Source organism: Panthera pardus, unplaced genomic scaffold (genome assembly GCF_024362965.1).
Source record: "Panthera pardus isolate Hobbes unplaced genomic scaffold, ASM2436296v1 HiC_scaffold_3, whole genome shotgun sequence".
NCBI lineage: Eukaryota > Metazoa > Chordata > Mammalia > Carnivora > Felidae > Panthera > Panthera pardus.
Genome location: NW_026526876.1, coordinates 9,881,214 through 9,897,603, shown reverse-complemented (window position 1 = coordinate 9,897,603; position 16,390 = coordinate 9,881,214). Strand labels below are relative to the sequence as shown.

Here is a 16,390-nt window from a genome sequence, read left to right as displayed (position 1 = left end):
ACCACTGGCTTTCCTGCAGGACAGTGGAAAACTTTTCAAAGGGGCTCCCCAGTGTTGATAGATGGCAGGATTTCTCTGGGGCTGTTCAGTTTTTTGGGAGAAGCATACCCTGGATGTTCCATCCCTGCCCTCGCTGTGTATGGAGGGAGCAGGATCTGGAACGGCTGGGGGCTCCTGTTTGTAGTCTCAAGCCTCCTTTCTGCTGCACCTGTTGTCCTCACGTCCAAAGCCTCCCTGAAAATCAGGATGCGGAGGGGTGATGTGTGCGACTCGGGTCTTCTGACAGGTGACAGAACACCAAGAGTCCCAACATTCTGAAAACAGGCCCTCGGCCACCCCCCCTCCCCCACGTTCAGCCAGGCCTTGACCGGGGGATCTGGTGACCTCCGGGACCTACGGACGCCATGCCCTGACTCCCTCTGCCCTTGTCCTTGCGTGGTCTGCCATCACCCTTCAGCCACTATGTAGTCTTGAGCGCCTTGTTGAAATCTCATGTCCACAGCTGTCTCGGGTCTCTTGGTCCTTGTAGATTTGTCCACCTTTGACTTCTCTCGTTATTTAATTCAGATTTGGAAGGGAGGGAAGACAAATGTTCATGGCCAATCTCCCAGATTATCCAGAAAACTTACCACACTTTAATCCTTCAAGGACCAGCTTTTTAGGTTGTTTCTTTTTTTCTTTTTTCTTTTCTTTTTGCTATTATAACAGTGCTCTTAGGAATGCTGTTCTATATACTTGCCATGATGAACTGACTCTCACGACAACCCTATGAGGTTGGTATTGTCTTGATTTTACATTAGGGGAAAACTAGGCTCAGAGAAATGCCTCAATGGAGTCTTTTTAGATTAATGAATCAACTTCCCCCCCCACACACACACATACAGAATGATACCTGTTTTAAAAAGTTTTTGTGTGTGTGTATAAAACAATATATATACACAAAGCGGTACCTTTTTAATCTATTCTCCCTGCATGAGTCCCAAGCACAGTGCCAGAAACAAGGCAGGCCGATGAATAATGAATGAATGATGGTGAACTACAGTTTCAGTGGGGAGCGTTTTAAAAGACAAACACACAGCACAGCAGGCAAATGGACCGCTAACGGTGAACGCCTAGGCTCCTGTTTGGGGAGAATGGGTTCGGGCAGGGCCCGTGTGCCCACCGTTCCTGTGAGGACAGCCCTGTTTGAGCTGGTGAAGCTCCGATCATCTGTGACCAGTGTGGCCAGGGAGCTGGCTCCTGTCACCGCAGCAGGGCAGGCCCGGGCCTCCTGCCTCTGGGAAACAGAGCAGCGTGGGCTTGGGTGGTGGGGAGGCCATACGCCAGAGCCTGGTGTGGGGAAGACGAGACGCAGGCAGATCCCAGTCTTCTGGGACTGGGAGCCTGGGAGGCCTCCTGGTCGCACAGCCTGACTCTGCAACCCTCAATTCCTTAGAGGCTCACTGGGGTTAGCAAGTTCCTCTGTTGGGGGGAAGGGGGGTCCAGACTGTATGTGTGGTTGGCAAGGGGCCACATCAACCTTATTTCCTTCCGTCTCACATGCCATGTCCGGAGCCTGGCAGGTGGGAGATATTCAATGAAGACTTGTTGAATCGAGCGACTGATTTGGCCTGACAGCCAGGAAACTTGGGACCTATCTAGCCCCAGCTCTCCATATTTGCGTGAGGCAAATGGCTTTCTCCTGGGGCCCCGTGTTCCTCATCCGTGAAATGAGGGCTCCTTCATTCTCCGATGCCAGGCACTGTGCTGACACCAGGAGCTACGATAAGGCACGAGAAAGATCATTAAAACACGGTGCGTTTGTCAGTTACACCTCAATAAAGCGGGAAAACGAAACGAAACAAAACCCAAAACCCATCGCGGTCTTTGATGCACGTAACCATCGAGACACGCGCCAACACAGCTCAAACCGATTTAAACCAAAAAGGAGAATCTGAGGGCTCACATACTGAAACCCACCCAGAAATAGCAGGAACCAGGCACTCCCGTGACATCATCGGGGAGTCTGCTGTCTCTGTTTCTAGCTTTGCTGGACTCCGACTTGGCTTCATTTCCAGATGGGGGGCACCGGCAACCGCAGGCTCACATTCTTCAAGAATGTTATGGTTTGCCTTTTTAAAGGCATGTGCTTCAGAATTCCCAGAGTTCACAAGAGCACACGGAGAAAGTCCCCCTCCCCCCCAGTCCCCCAGGCACCCGGCTTCTGCCCTCAGCACCAGTCTTCCCAGGTACCTTGGCTCCTTCCAGAGATGTTTTTCCCACGGGCTGGTCTGTGCTTTCCCACTTTTTACACAAATGGGAGCAAACGACAGGAGCCATTCCACAAAGTCCTTTTGTCACCATCCTGGAGATTGTTTCTTTCCCGGCTGCCCAGGGTTACGCTGTTAACGCGACTCGCCCGGTCTCCTGTTGACGGTCCTACGTTTGCGACTCCAGCAAAGCCGTAAGGAATAACCGGCACATTCCCATCTCACCCATATGCAGGACTACCTCCCAGCAGTGAAAATCCTGGGTCAGAGAGGAGGAGCATTTGTTTTGATTGCTTTTGATTTGCGAGGATATTGCCAAATTGCGCTCTGTGGGTGGGTTACTCCCACCCACGAGCAGTGAGGCCTGTTTACTTAAACCCATACCCTCTCCAACTCTCAATGAGACTTTTCCGGTGTTACCAGTACAAGTCAAACACCATCTGCATTTCTCTTATGGTCAATGAGCTTAGGCATCTTTTCATATATTTGAGAGTTCTTTAGATTTCCTTTCCTGTGAAATGTCCATACAATTTTACTGTGCCTTTTTCTTTTTTAATTTTTTTCTTAATGTTTATTTTTTTTAACGTTTTATTTATTTTTGAGACAGGGAGAGACAGAGCATGAACGGGGTGGGGGGTGGGGGGGTCAGAGAGAGGGAGACACAGAATCTGAAACAGGCTCCAGGCTCTGAGCTGTCAGCACAGAACTCAAACTCAGGGAACTCAGGGCTCGAACTCAGGGACCGAGAGATCATGACCTGAGCTGAAGTTGGCCGCTTAACCGACTGAGTCACCCAGGCACCCCTCTTAATGTTCATTTTTGAGAGAGACAGAGACAGAGTATGAGCAGGGAAGGGGCAGAGAGAAAGGGAGACAGAATCTGGAGCAGGCTCCAGGCTCTGAGCAAGCTGTCAGCACAGAACCTGACACGGGGCTTGAACCCACAAACTGCGAGATCATGACCTGAGCCAAAGTTGGACACTTAACCAACTGAGCCACTCAGGTGCCCCTTACTGTGCCTTTTTTTATTGGGTTGTTGGTGTATTGCTTATAGACTTGTAGATTTTTATGTATCAAAATGAGCCCTTTCTCTGCAATGTGAATTATATTTTCCTTAGATTGTCATTTATCTTTTGCTTATGGTTTTTTACCATGCATACTTTTTACATTTTTAATACATAAAATGTATCTTTTTATGTATTTTCTTTTTCTTTTTTTCAAAATGTTATTTAAATTCTAGTTAGTTATGGGTTTTCTTTTAGGACTTCTGTGTTTTGTTTTCATACTCAGAAATGTCCTCCTCACTCCAAACTATTTTTTTTTTAAGTTGATTTATTTTTGAGAGAGAGAGAGAGTACATGCAGAGGTGGGGCAGAGAGAGAGAGAATCCCAAGATCTAGGGGGTCGCAATCTCATGAACCATAAGATCATGACCTGAGCAGAAATCAAGAACCAGACACTTGGGGCGCCTGGGTGGCTCAGTCGGTTAAGTGTCCAACTTTGGCTCAGGTCACGATCTCACATTTTGTGAGTTCGAGCCCCATATCGAACTGTGGCTCTGTGCTGACGGCTCAAGAGCCTGGAGCCTGCCTCAGATTCTGTGTCTCCCTCTGTCTCTGCCCCTAACCAGCTCACGCTCTATCTCAAAAATAAAAAGAGAGGTGCCTGGGTGGCTCAGTCGGTTGAGTGTCCGACTTCGGCTCAGGTCATGATCTCCCAGTCTGTGGGTTCGAGCCCTGTGTCAGGCTCTGTGCTAACAGCTCAGAGCCTGGAGCCTGTTTCCAATCCCGTGTCTCCCTCTCTCTCTGCCCCTCCCCCAGTCTCACTTTGTCTCTCAAAAATAAATAAATATAAAAAAACTTTTTTTTAAATAAAAAGAATCAGACACTTAACTGACTGAGCCACCCAGGCCTCTCCCTCACTCCAATGCATACCCCCCATCTAATTATGCGAAACACCAGACAAATCCAAATGGAGGGACATTCTACACAACCACTCACCAGGACTTACCAAATGTGTCAAGATAGTGAAAGGAAGGAGAGAAAAAAAAAAAAAGTGGTTGGAAAAGCCTGAGAATGACAACTAAATGCGATGTGAAATCCTGGATTAGAGCCTGAATTGGAAAAAGGGCATTAAGGAGAAAGCTAGTAAAATTCAAGTAAGGTCTGTAGATCAGGTAATAGTTGGGGATCAGCACTAACCTTCTGGTTTCCATGATCGTGACCTGACTTTGCAAGATGTTAACATTTGGAGGACCTGGGTGAAGGGCATACAGGAAATCTGTATTATTTTGCAACTTGTCTGTAGGTTTAAAATTAGTCAAGAAAAAAGGTTTAAAATGTCAAGTTTTGTTTTAGTAAACATTTTTCAAGGTTTGATTAATTAACTTATTTAGAGAGAGTGTGTGTGCAAGCGAGCAGGAGAGCAGCGGAGAGAATCCCAAGCAGGCTCCACACCGTCAGCCCAGACCCCTATGCAGGGCTCGATCCCACGAACCAATCTGTGAGACCTCGACCTGAGCCGAAAGCAGGAGTCGGAGGCGTAACCCACTGAGCACCCCAGGCACCCTTCCACCTTTGCTCATTTTCAAAGTGTACAATTCAGTAGTGTTAGTACATTTATATTGTTCTACAACCAAGCTCCGGAACTCCAATTTTTCATCTTGCAAAACAAACTCTCCACCGCCGAACAGCTCACCCCCTTTTGTTCAGCCCCTGGCACCCCCCCGTTCTACTTTCAGTCTCTATGACTCTGACTACCCTTGGTACCTCGTGTAAGCAGAATCAAGCAGTATTCGTCTTGTGGGACTGGCTTATCCTGATTGACAAGCCACTGATGACACAATAAAATGAAAAACCTATTGCTGATGCGGATTGGCAAAGCCTCTGGTGTTGACTAAGAGACAGACGGTTAAAGTGCTTGTAGTACCTGTTTCTGGAGTGGGGGTGAAGGAACTGAGGCACAGAGAGGTTAAGTGACCCGTTGCCAATCACACAGCCACGAAGGAGGCCGGGTGCACTTTGAACCCGGACTCACCCCACAGCTCGTTCCCACAGTCTTTGCCCTGGACTGGGGCTCACATAAGAGAGCCAACACTTGGAAAACAGCAGCATCTACATGGTGTCTGAAGACAACAGGCGGCTACAGGTTTCCAAGGAGCAATGATCAGCAACACATAAGGGCAACTGGAGGAAGTGACCCAGTGGCATCTCCCCAGTGACTGACCCGGTGTAGGCACACAATCAATATTAGATGAGCCTGAGGGGCACCTCGGCCGGGGTGGGGGGTGGGGGGCCTCAGTCCGTTAAGCGTCGGACTTCAGCTCAGGTCACGATCTCACAGTCTGTGAGTTCGAGCCCCGCGGCGGGCTCTGCGCTGACGGCTCAGAGCCTGGAACCTGCTTCCGATGATTCTGTCTCCCTCTCTCTCTGCCCCTCCCCTGCTCGCACTGTCTGTCTCTCTCTCAAAAATAAATTAAAAAAAAAAAAAAATTAGATGAGCCTGAGAAGAAGCAGCCAGAATAGTGGGAGGTAAACCAAGGGAACTATTTTTCAGAGGCCAAGAAAGAAAACCTTTCAAAAGAGTAGTGGTCAACATATTATGTGCCGAAAAGAGGCCAAGCCGAAGGCTGAGCAGTGCCCTCTGGATTTAGAAACAAGGATCCGCGATGGGCAGTTTCTTGGGATGAGAGGGGCAGGAATCGCTGATAAATATTTAACAGCCAACTCTCCAAAAGCAGTACGTATTTATATATGTACATAAGTTTATTATCAATCTTATTGACACAAAGGATGTGTAACAGAATTTACAAATAATAATGAAATATACAATATTCTTTACTGTAAATTCCACTCTTGTATCCACGACTTCCTAAGTGGAATTATACCCTACCAGTGTAATTCCGAAATGAATGTTGGTTGATATTTGTATTTACATTTTGGAATGACACAAAATGAAGCAGTCAAGATATGTTGTACTTTCACTGGTTCCTCAGGGACTGGACTGACTTCTTTACTGAATCTGTTAACAGTTTTCAAATTCTGGGAGAATATTTCCTCTATTTTCGGTGCTATTTGCAATGTAACAGTTACAGACATGGCAGTTTTATGTGTAACCTGCATTATTAACATTGTCTCCGTCATCTTTTTTTAAAATTTTTTAAAAATTTAACGTTTATTTATTTTTGAGAGACAGAGCAGGAACGGGGGAGGAGTAGAGAGAGGGGGAGACACAGAATCCAAAGCAGGCTCCAAGCTCCGAGCTGTCAGCACAGAGCCCGACACCGGGCTTGAACTCATGAATCGTGAGATCATGACCTGAGCTGAAGTTCGACGCTTAACCGACTGAGCCACCCAGGCGCCCCCAACATTTTCTTAAATCTAGGTAATCAACAAAGCCCCATATGCCGCAGTTGCCAATCTCTGTGGAGTAAATACTCCTGCCCGAGCCAGTTTCGAAATACCAGCTTGATGTCTCCACATGAGCTGGGAAGAGACACACAGTAGGGGCACATCATTATATAGCATTCCCACCATACAGATACAGTAAATGTAAATAACCTCAAGAGCACATAATAGTAACATGCAGAAAATAATCAGGAACCTGAAACTGGTGTAACATTGTGTGTAAACCACACTGGAAAAAAATGAATAAAATAAACTCCTACAAAGTAAAAAGAGAGAGAGAGAGAGAGAGAAGAAAAAACATAATCAGGAAGTAATGAGTTTTGGGTGTTTTTAAATACAATTTAACTGTTTGTATCACTTCTGATAAGAGCTGTTTCACAACTCGCCCACAATGTTTCTGCAACACAAAAGGTCGGCTTTCACAAATCGGTGAAGCACACAGAGCGCAGTGGGATGTGACTTTCCCCAGCCACACTCCAGGACCTCAACTCCAACGGCTCCTCTAGGAGCAATACTCCTGCCACCTTGGGCCAATGAACCCCTGCTCCGTAGCCTCTGTAATTCTCCTTTGCGGCTCTTACCACAATTTGCTCTGCAAGTACGCTGCGAGGAGGGGAGCTTCCGGTCGGTCTCCTTGCGCCACGATGGCTCCATCGTGAGGCTGAGCACGGGCCATATTCACACTCTTCCCTCAGTCAGCACTTCCTACAGAGCTTTGCATATAGGAAATGCTCACGAAGTATTTATTGAAGGAGTGCTCGGGATGAAGGGCTGCCAGAAGGGACGATCCTCCAGAAGGGAAAAGGGGGGGGGGGGGCATCACCTGAGGGGCCTCACCACAAAGATCTCCTCGGATGCCTTCTGCTTATTTCGAATGGCCACGGCTCCCCCATTCGGGACTGAAAAAACGCACAGAGGACCTTCCCGACATACACTGAACCTTCCCTAGGAAACACGACCCTTGATCTGACACAAGGTGGCACCTCAGGCTCTGGCAGTGTTTGTCCAATGCCTAATAGCGTGTTCAAATAATCTCCTTTCGGACGTGTTCTTGCCATGTGCTGGCAGGCAGAGGTCGGGGGGTACTCCTCAGACCACTGAGGAACAGCGGAAGCTACGCCCAGGTGGCCCTTCTGGCCTCGGTGGGATAGACGGTCTGATAATAAACCACTGGCGACACCTAGCACGATAAAATATTAACAGCGACTTCACAGAAACCTGGAGACCAACCCGTTCTTCCCTTGTAACAATTAACTAACCTCGTGGAACACTAACCGGCTCCTCCCTTAATGAGCCGCCCCACTAAGATTGCGGCGTTCAAAGACACGCCAAGCCCAGTCATCGGATGATGGAAGTTTCCGGAAAACCGGCAACCCAGAGCAGGAGAATGCGAATCCCAAAATACGAGCTACTGTCAGGGAGACTCCAAGCAGTCACCGTCCCTCCCCAGCCGCAATACGCAGCCTAACCCGGGTGGTTGCGCCATCCCACACCCAAAGGACAATAATCTATCACTTCCCAAGAAAACAAAGATGAGGATCGTCAGGCAGAATCAGATAGGAGCAATCAGGGTGTTGCAAGTCCTGATTACGCAGAGACGTTAATCACGAGTCATGCGATCTCCAATCATCATGTTCCGATCTGCCCTCCCGAAGGAGGAACAGGTAAGGATTATCCCACCTGACGATAAACGGAAACACGCGTGCGTTCCTTACTCAGGGAAAAAGGTCCCGCTTGCAGCTAGGGTGAGTAGTTAACGGGCTAGCCCGAGCAACCCGACGTTATTCAGGGTCTTCCGTTACCGTTGCTCGTTTATTTGCAGAATAAAACAATATTTCTTTCCCGATTTGACTGCCAAAAAGAGACAACCTAATTCCTCCCAGAATGCTCCACTCACGAGCTTGGCATCAAAATCGCGGGGACTTTATTTACATATCTCCGCCCACCGACCCCCTTCCGTCAGACGTCTACCGTAATAACCAAAATAAAAGCGACACGTATTATCTTACAGTCTGCAAGGCTGGAAAACAGCCTTCCGTTTCTCTAGCAGTTTGGCCGCCCCAATTCTCCCCTAGAATTGTCGTAAGTCTTGATCTCACTCTAAGATATATTTTATTACAAGCACTAAAGAAAACGCTGATAATCCCAGACTCGAGTGATAATTACCCTAACACTGACATCCTCCATCAAACGCAATTTGAGGGCTGAAGACTGCCTTCCTCGGTGCGGGAATGGTGAGGGGTCCCTTGTTCCTCGAACCGTCATCCCTATGTTCCCGTCACGAAGGGATCAGAAAGGTTTCTTTTTCAGTCCAAAGACGCTGATGAACAATGCCATTTCAGTGACAGCTGGGAGGGCACTGTGGACAGTAGAGTAGTGGGTGGTTGGTTCAAGGCCCCTTGCAATAAAAATACCCAAATCCCCAAACTGGAGACTCCACCCCCAAAGTGTAGGAGAAGGGGAATTCAAAAGACTGCAGGATGTTGAGTGGATCTGGTATCTCATACATGGAGTAAAGGACTGAGTGGGGGAAACCTTCAGATTGAGTAAACCTTCCTCCCCTACTCCCAAACATTGGTGGTACCATACCTGCAGAAGGCGAAAATGTACCAGTACGTGGTACACTCCCAACGCTCGAATATGAAAAAGGACAGGGCCACAGATGCACTACAATGAGCCCCAATGGCTTGGGAATGCACCAGAGTCAAGGAAAGCCTTTGGTTCAGTAGTTAGCGATAAGCCAGAAAAGGCCATTGGTGGGGCAGGCATCTGCTCTCAGGTTCACCTCTTGCTCCCTTACCACATTCCCAAGGCCACACTTCTGCGTTTTCGGCAGCCCTGACTTCTGAATTTTAGGACAGCCATGTGAGTAGAGACCAGAACTGAGCCTGCACAGCTGGGACCCCAGGCTACCCAACCCCATATCTAGGGGGCCAGCCTGGCCCCTTCAGGTAGAAGCAAGTTCCCCATTGCACACCGTGAAGGTGCCTGGGCAGCTCGGTAGGTTAAACTTCCAGTTTTTTATTTCTGCTCAGGTCATGATCTCACTGTTCTTGAGATCGAGCCCCGCATCGGGCTCCACTCTGGCAGTGCGGAGCCTGCTTGGGATTCTCTCTCTCCCTCTCTTGCACTCTCTCAAATAAATACATTAAAAAAAAATTTTTTTTTTAACGTTTATTTATTTTTGAGACAGAGCATGAACAGGGGAGGGGCAGCGAGAGAGGGAGACACAGAATCTGAAACAGGCTCCAGGCTCTGAGCTGTCAGCACAGAGCCCGACGCGGGGCTCGAACCCACGGACCGCGAGATCATCACCCGAGCCAAAGTCGGATGCTTAACCGACTGAGCCACCCGGGCGCCCCTCAAATAAATACATTTTAAAAAAAGAAAAGAAAAGAATGTTCGTAGTGACTTAATTCACTCTGCTGGAATCACTGTCCAGCGCCCTGGCCCTCTCAGTCTATACAATTCAAGGGTCAAGAAGCTTCCCTGATCTCCATCTTCCTTATTTCTCCGTCTCTTCTGAGTTTCCATAGAGCTTCATATCTTCACACACTCCTGTAGCACAATGCTTATCACACTGAATTACAGATGTCCTGTCCGCATACCTGCCTCTTCCGCAAGTGAGAAAACAGAGTTTTACTCCCAGATGGGATCTCCAGCGCTTGGTGCACAGCGGGAACTTAACAAAGGATCGAAGGGCGTCTTAAACTTTCCACGTTGCCTAAGAAGATCTATCAGCCGGAGGTGCTGTTTGCCCGCTAGAGCACACACTATTGTGCCAGAAAGGCCTGGTTAGGTGGCTGAAAGGGAGTCCAGATGGAAATGGACCGTGTGGAAAAGGTGCGCAGGCAAAAAGGATACAGATGAGGCTCTGGGTGCTGTTGAACATGGAAACCCCTGAGAAGAAACCGGCCAGCTCCACTGCAAAGAGGCCCAGAGTGACGGACAGCGCTGCCACGAGCCTGCAGACACGAAGGGGGTTGGCTCAGGCCTTGGGGACTTCTTCAAGGCCCTTCCACCCCCACCAGTGCTGAATTCTGACCACCCTGCCCCAAGTGCTCACTGAATGTCCTGCTTCTCGTACTCCTCGGGGGTGAACGTGAGAGGCAGGCAGGCTTGGATGTTGCTGTCCTGGGGAGCGGGGCGGAGAAGGAGAAAATGAAAGAAGGGAGCGCAGCGGGGCAGCCCTGGGGTCCGAGGGGGGATGGGAAGATACGCCCGCTTAAGGCCCTGGGGAAGGGGCGAAGTGGGGCTGGGACCACCCCAAGGTGGGAACGGGGTAGGAACGGGAGTAGGGTGGTCGTGGGTCTTACCCGCGACCAGAACAAGGTGATGACGACCACCAGATGCGCCAGGAGCGTCAGGAAGCGAGAGGGCACGAGCCCCGAGATCCGGCCCATGGCCCCCCTGGGGCAGGAGTACCGACTGGAGCAGAGGCCGTGGTCTGTGGGGCTCAGGAATGACCACGCCTGAAGTCTCAAGTCTCGCAGGCTAGCACGTAAAAATTCGACGGGCGCCCCCTTCCCGCTCGCGCTGGCGCCGCCCGGTTGCCTTAGCAACCGCGTAAGCCGGCGCTGCGGCGGGATCTCGGAAAATCTCGCGAGGGCTGTAAAGTCTCGAGCGGCAGCCACCGCCGCAGAAAACGCAAGGTGGAGCTCTGCTGCCAGGGGTGCGGCGCGGTTCCGAGTTCCCCGACTAGGTCTCTGCCGCGAGCCCGGCAGGTCCCTCCGACCTAGGTGCTCGCTGCAGCCCGCTGTCCCCGTCAGGCCTAAGGCAGGGTCTCTTTCTCCCTCCTCCGCATCCCTTTAGCCCCCGCTGCCTTGGGCACGTGGGAAAGAAACGTGCAGACGCGGATGTCCCCGCGTTGTCCCGCCGTCACTTATTAGATGGCCGCCGAGACCCTGGTTGTCCGAGGACCCCGGATCGGAACCTTCCCCGATGCTCTTCTCCCCTCCCCGCCCAGCCCCAGTTTGGTGAGAGCATCGCAGAGAGCGGAAAGTGGCCCGTTCTCTTTCCGTGGATGAGGGGCGCTTTTGGGGAAGGGCATGGAAGCGAGGAGCGGACGGATTTTCTGATCTGTTTGAGATACGGGCACCGGTCTTTGCCCAGCTACATTCCCAAGTACCTCTTGCTATCACCGACCTCACTGACCTTGGGCCCTCAACTGGGATCCTTGCAGAACAGAAAGTTCTAGCCCGCTCGCTGCTCACCCTCAGGTCACAGCATCCCCTGGACCTCCCCTGGGCCGATGACCAGATCATCTCTCTCCCTACTCTCCATCTGAGTGTTTTTAGGCCGGTCTAAGCTAAACACCCAAGCCCAAGGGACATTTCCGTTTTCTTCATTCATTCAACAAATATTCATTGACCAGCTAGCATGTGCTGGGCTCTTGTTCTGGACAAACAAGACCCAAGTCTCTACCTTCCTGGAGTTTCTATTCTAATCAGAGAGATCCAGAGGGACAGCAAACAAGCCCCCCAAGGTAATCCAATACTGTAAATAACGTTTTTAAAAAGGAAACTCTAGAATAATAGAGCAAGCAAAAACTCTTTGAAAAAAAAAGTCCTTTATCCTTAAACTTTGTTTTAGGAAATGTGCTCAAAATTGAGAGGAAACACATCTATTTGAGGACCCCACTAAGATAAATAGATTTCCTTTTTCTAAACCAATAGGTAAAGTCAGAACTCAAAGAGATAGTGAAAAGGTGTTTCTTCAAAGTCACGAAAGACAAAGACTGAAGAGCTCTTCCAGATTTAGGGAGACTAGAGAGATGTGACACATTTGACATGAGAAATAAAATGTGTGATCCTAATGGATCTTGGACCGGAAAACAAAAAACAACCATTTTCTTTTATTGTGAAGGACATTAGTGGAACCATTGGCACATTTGAATAAGGCTTCGAGTTTAGATATCAGTATTATCGGTGTTAATTTCCTGGTTTTTGATAAATTCTACTGCCTTTATGGAAGAGAATGCCCTGGTTAGCAAATACATGCACTTTTAGTGGTAAAGGAGAATTATGTCTGCAATTTACCGTCAAATGATTTAGAAAAAAAATATACATGTGTCTGTAGAGATAGAGAGGCAATGATAAAGCCTGGTCTTGAAGGCACATGAGAATTCTCTTACTATATATGTATTTTTTTTATCTTTTATTTTATTTTTTTTAAGTAAGCTCTACACCTAACCTGGGGCTTGAATTCACAGCTCCGAGATCAAGAGTCACATGCTCTACTGACTAAGCCAGCCATCCACCCCTGTCTGTATTATTTTCGCAACTTTTCAGTAAATCAAATTATTTTAAAATAAAAAGTTTTAAATGATAACCCTTTCTAAGTTTTCCTTCTGGGTCTTATATAGTATTATTATTGAGACATTAAATTGCTTTATAAAAAGAAGAAATATTTTTCAGATTGATGTTCCTAAATGTTCACTTCCTATATATTGAAACTATGTAATGACAGTTTCATACAAAACCACTTCTTTCGAGGGTAGTACAGCCTTATCCTCCTAATGGAGACAATGTGGTCACCAAAACTCATAAAACAATAAAATGCCATCATTTAGATTTTTCAGAGGAATTATCTGTATAAAGACTGAGATTCAGCAAAGTCTCTTGATTTTTTTTTACTCCAAAAGTATTGGCTGATGATCGAATATTACCCACACTGGTTTCTGCTCCCGGATGTGTAGGGGAGACTCTCTCTTTAATCGTTGCACCATTTCAAAATTCTGAAAATATTTTCAAACCTCCGCCACCTCAGGAGGGACAGGCAAAATACAGTGACCCCATCTGCTTCTCTCCTTTGAGGCGACACTCGTTAGGAGACCCTCAAAACAAGTACAACAAAGACATGTAAAGTATAATGAGGTGGGCTCTGTGCGCGTAATTACAGCGTAGCAAGCCTGGAAACCTTCTGAGCAAACGGACAAGACGCAAAACACTGAAGGGCTCCTTCCGGTGCCTGCAGATCACATGACCTTTCTCCTGGGATGAGGAAGCCCAGGCCTTCAGAGCCAAACTCCCCCAGTGACAGTTGATCAAGTCTGTTCGCAGAAGAATGTAGCGCTGTCATCCAATAAAAGGAAGCAAAACCCAACACATGCCTTTGCAAGATTTTCCAAGTTCCCGGAGCAAATAGAATGAAGAGAAGGAGTCAGCCGGGGAAAGATCTGGGGAAAGAACTTTCCAGGCAGAGGCAAGTGCAAAGGTCCTTAGGTGGGAACAAAGCCAGTGTGTTCGTGGGACACAAAGGAAGCTAGTGTGTCTGAAGCCTAGTATTGGAAGGGGAAGAAGAGATCAGGGGGATGGGGGATGGGTGGACAAGACATGTGGCCTTGCAGCCATGGGGATGGACCTGGTCAGGTTAGTGTTCTAGAAGATGACTTTGGTTGCAATATGGAGAATCGATTTTAAGATGTTAAGTAGAAGGCTTGTGAAGAATCAGTATAGTTATCCAGGACGGATGGAATGATATTGGACCAGAGTGGAATAAGAAAGTGGAGCAAAGTGTAAGGAATCAAGAGAACATTAAAAAATAAGGTCTAAACGTGAGACTATGGGTAGGTGAGAAAAAAGGAAGGGGTCAAGCATGTCTCTTAGAGTTTGGGTTCCTGCAGATGGAAGTTTGGGGCATTCTGTTTATTATAGGCTTCCTGCCTAGGGGAACCTACTAGATAGTAAGAACTGGTAGTCACGTTTCAGATTAAGAATTAATAAACAGTGAGCCGGCGTTTAGGTCTGTCCTGTCACTTTTCCATGACCTTGGTTCCCAGAAGCTTACTCTGCAGAGGTCACACAAAAGTGAGTTTTAGAACCACCCTGTGGCCGTAGGAGGTACTGCTGATGACATGGCGTGTCCTTCACTGGTGGCGGTCCACAGGCTCCAGGGCTGGTACCCACACATCCTAACATTTGATTTGATCTGGTCAGAAAAGAGCTTGGGGGCCGGGGGGGGGGGGGGTGGGTATCATGGAAAGACTCAAACGTGTGTACAAATAAAATAGTATGACGAACCCCGTCTGAAGCCTACCATTCTGCTTCAAAAATGCCACCACATGGCCAAACTTATTTCAGCTGGACTTCTCTCTCCCTCTCAGCCCCACTAGGTCATTTCGAAGCAAATCCCAGACATCACCGAATAGCTGACATTGCCCAATGTCCACTGGCAATATCCACGTATAGATGATGAAGTCCACACGCTGCATTTGGTTAATGTGTCTCTTTCGTCTTTTTTTTTTTTTTTTTTAATCTTAGATTCTTCCTCCTCCCTCCCCACTCCTCCTTGTTTCCTTTTCTTGCAATTTCTCTGTCGAAGGCACTGGGCCATCTGTGGGCAGTGTTCTGGTCTTCTCATTTAACATGTTCCTCTGTGTCCTGCGTTTCCTGTAAACTGGTCGTTAGATCGAGCATACCCGCCCAGAGCGACCAATTCATTGCTTTTAGGATCATCGTGAACGGACAGATTTAACATCTATTGTGGCTTTTGTGAGGCAGCAGCTACTCGGCCTTGCTCAATTCTTTTGAGGAAGGAAATAAAAGTCCAGTGTTGCCAGATTCCTGGGCGTTTTGTTGTTGTTTTAAGAGAGGCCAGAAATCCAGTTTCTTACTCCAGTTATAAATGTGAGTATCCAACTTAAAAGTGAAAAAAAAATGAGAAGGGGGAAAAAAATGACAAGAGTACACAAGGCTCAAGCCACCAGCTTTCAGCCTCTGGATCAGCGCTGTCCAGCAGAACTTTCTATGATAATGGAAATATTTCGTATTGTCTCTGTCCAACGTGGTAGCCGGCTACTGAACACTTGGCTAGTGGGGCTACGGAACTGAATTTTTAAATTTCTACTTAATTTCTTTTTTAAAATATTTATTTATTTATTTTGAGAGAGAGAGAGAGAGAGCATGCTCTAGCATGAGCAGGGGAGGGGCAGAGAGAGGGAGAGAGAGAATCCCAAGCAGGCTCCCTGCAGTCAGCATGGAGCCCAACTCCGGGCTTGAACCCACGAACCATGAGATCATGACCTGAGCTGAAATCAAGAGTCAGATGCTTAAGCGACTGAGCCACCCAGGTGTCCCTCAACTTAATTTGAATGGCCCCATATTGAACAGCCACTCTGGTGGCTACCATATTGAACAAGGCAGATCCGGACAGAATCATCTGTTGATTTCTAAAGTCTGGAAACTGGTGGGATACATGGAGACTTAAATGTCAGAGAATACTCTGGATGGTGACGCTGGACTGATACTACCTCACACCTGCTGCAGAACCTTTCGGAACCTAGAGATCAAGTCCACGTTCCCCAGTACCATATTCACTGGCCCGACTTCCCTTTCTAGCAAAAATTTCCACTTCACTTCATGTCCTTCAGCTACTCAGACACGTCTCCTTCCTCTACAAAGCAGGCTCTCCCCTACTCTGGTGCTTCTGCCAAAGCGATTCCTCATTAATTTCACAAATGCTTATTGAATACACACTCTACTCCAGGAATTGTATGGGGTGCCAGGAATACATACTTCCTTCTCTTGAGTAACTTAGGATGTGGCGAGGGAAACAATCAAGGAAACAATTACAAATCGTGTTTTAGGGCGCCTGGGTGGCTCAGTTGGTCAGGCGTCCAACTCGATTTTGGCTCGGGCCATGATCCCCGGCTAAAGCCCTGCATCAGGCTCCATGCTGAGTGTGGAGCCTGCGTGGGATTCTCTCTCTCCTTCTCTCTCTGCTCCTCCCCTGATCT

At 48.1% G+C, this 16,390-nt stretch overlaps 1 protein-coding gene, 1 long non-coding RNA gene and 1 other non-coding gene across 9 annotated transcripts; 1 reads left to right on the top strand and 2 right to left on the bottom strand.

Moving 5' to 3' along the window:
- Positions 1-935: 935 nt before the first annotated feature.
- On the bottom strand, positions 936-11,243 carry TMEM107 (transmembrane protein 107). 7 transcript variants are annotated; one of them, XR_002071138.2, is made up of 8 exons: positions 10,971-11,243; positions 10,721-10,788; positions 10,519-10,619; positions 9,244-9,340; positions 8,821-9,013; positions 2,233-2,406; positions 1,960-2,089; positions 936-1,759 (listed from the first exon to the last, which is right to left on the bottom strand). XR_002071138.2 is itself a non-coding variant. In XM_019413532.2 (5 exons), exons 1-5 carry the CDS (start codon positions 11,055-11,057, stop codon positions 8,944-8,946), a joined length of 423 nt encoding a protein of 140 aa, XP_019269077.1. In that variant the 5' UTR covers positions 11,058-11,243; the 3' UTR covers positions 8,201-8,943. The 7 variants fall into 7 exon arrangements, 1 of the variants encoding a protein (XP_019269077.1); XR_008418694.1 differs by having other exon boundaries at positions 1,960-2,406; XR_008418695.1 differs by having other exon boundaries at positions 936-1,555; positions 1,960-2,406.
- Positions 8,206-8,341, bottom strand: LOC128774346 (U8 small nucleolar RNA). Its single transcript, XR_008418926.1, has one exon. It is a non-coding gene; the product is annotated as a U8 small nucleolar RNA (small nucleolar RNA).
- A 57-nt stretch (positions 11,244-11,300) lies between the features above and the next one.
- On the top strand, positions 11,301-12,984 carry LOC109245900 (uncharacterized). The gene is made up of 3 exons (XR_008418696.1): positions 11,301-11,393; positions 11,621-11,778; positions 12,830-12,984. It is a non-coding gene; the product is annotated as an uncharacterized LOC109245900 (long non-coding RNA).
- Positions 12,985-16,390: the final 3,406 nt, after the last annotated feature.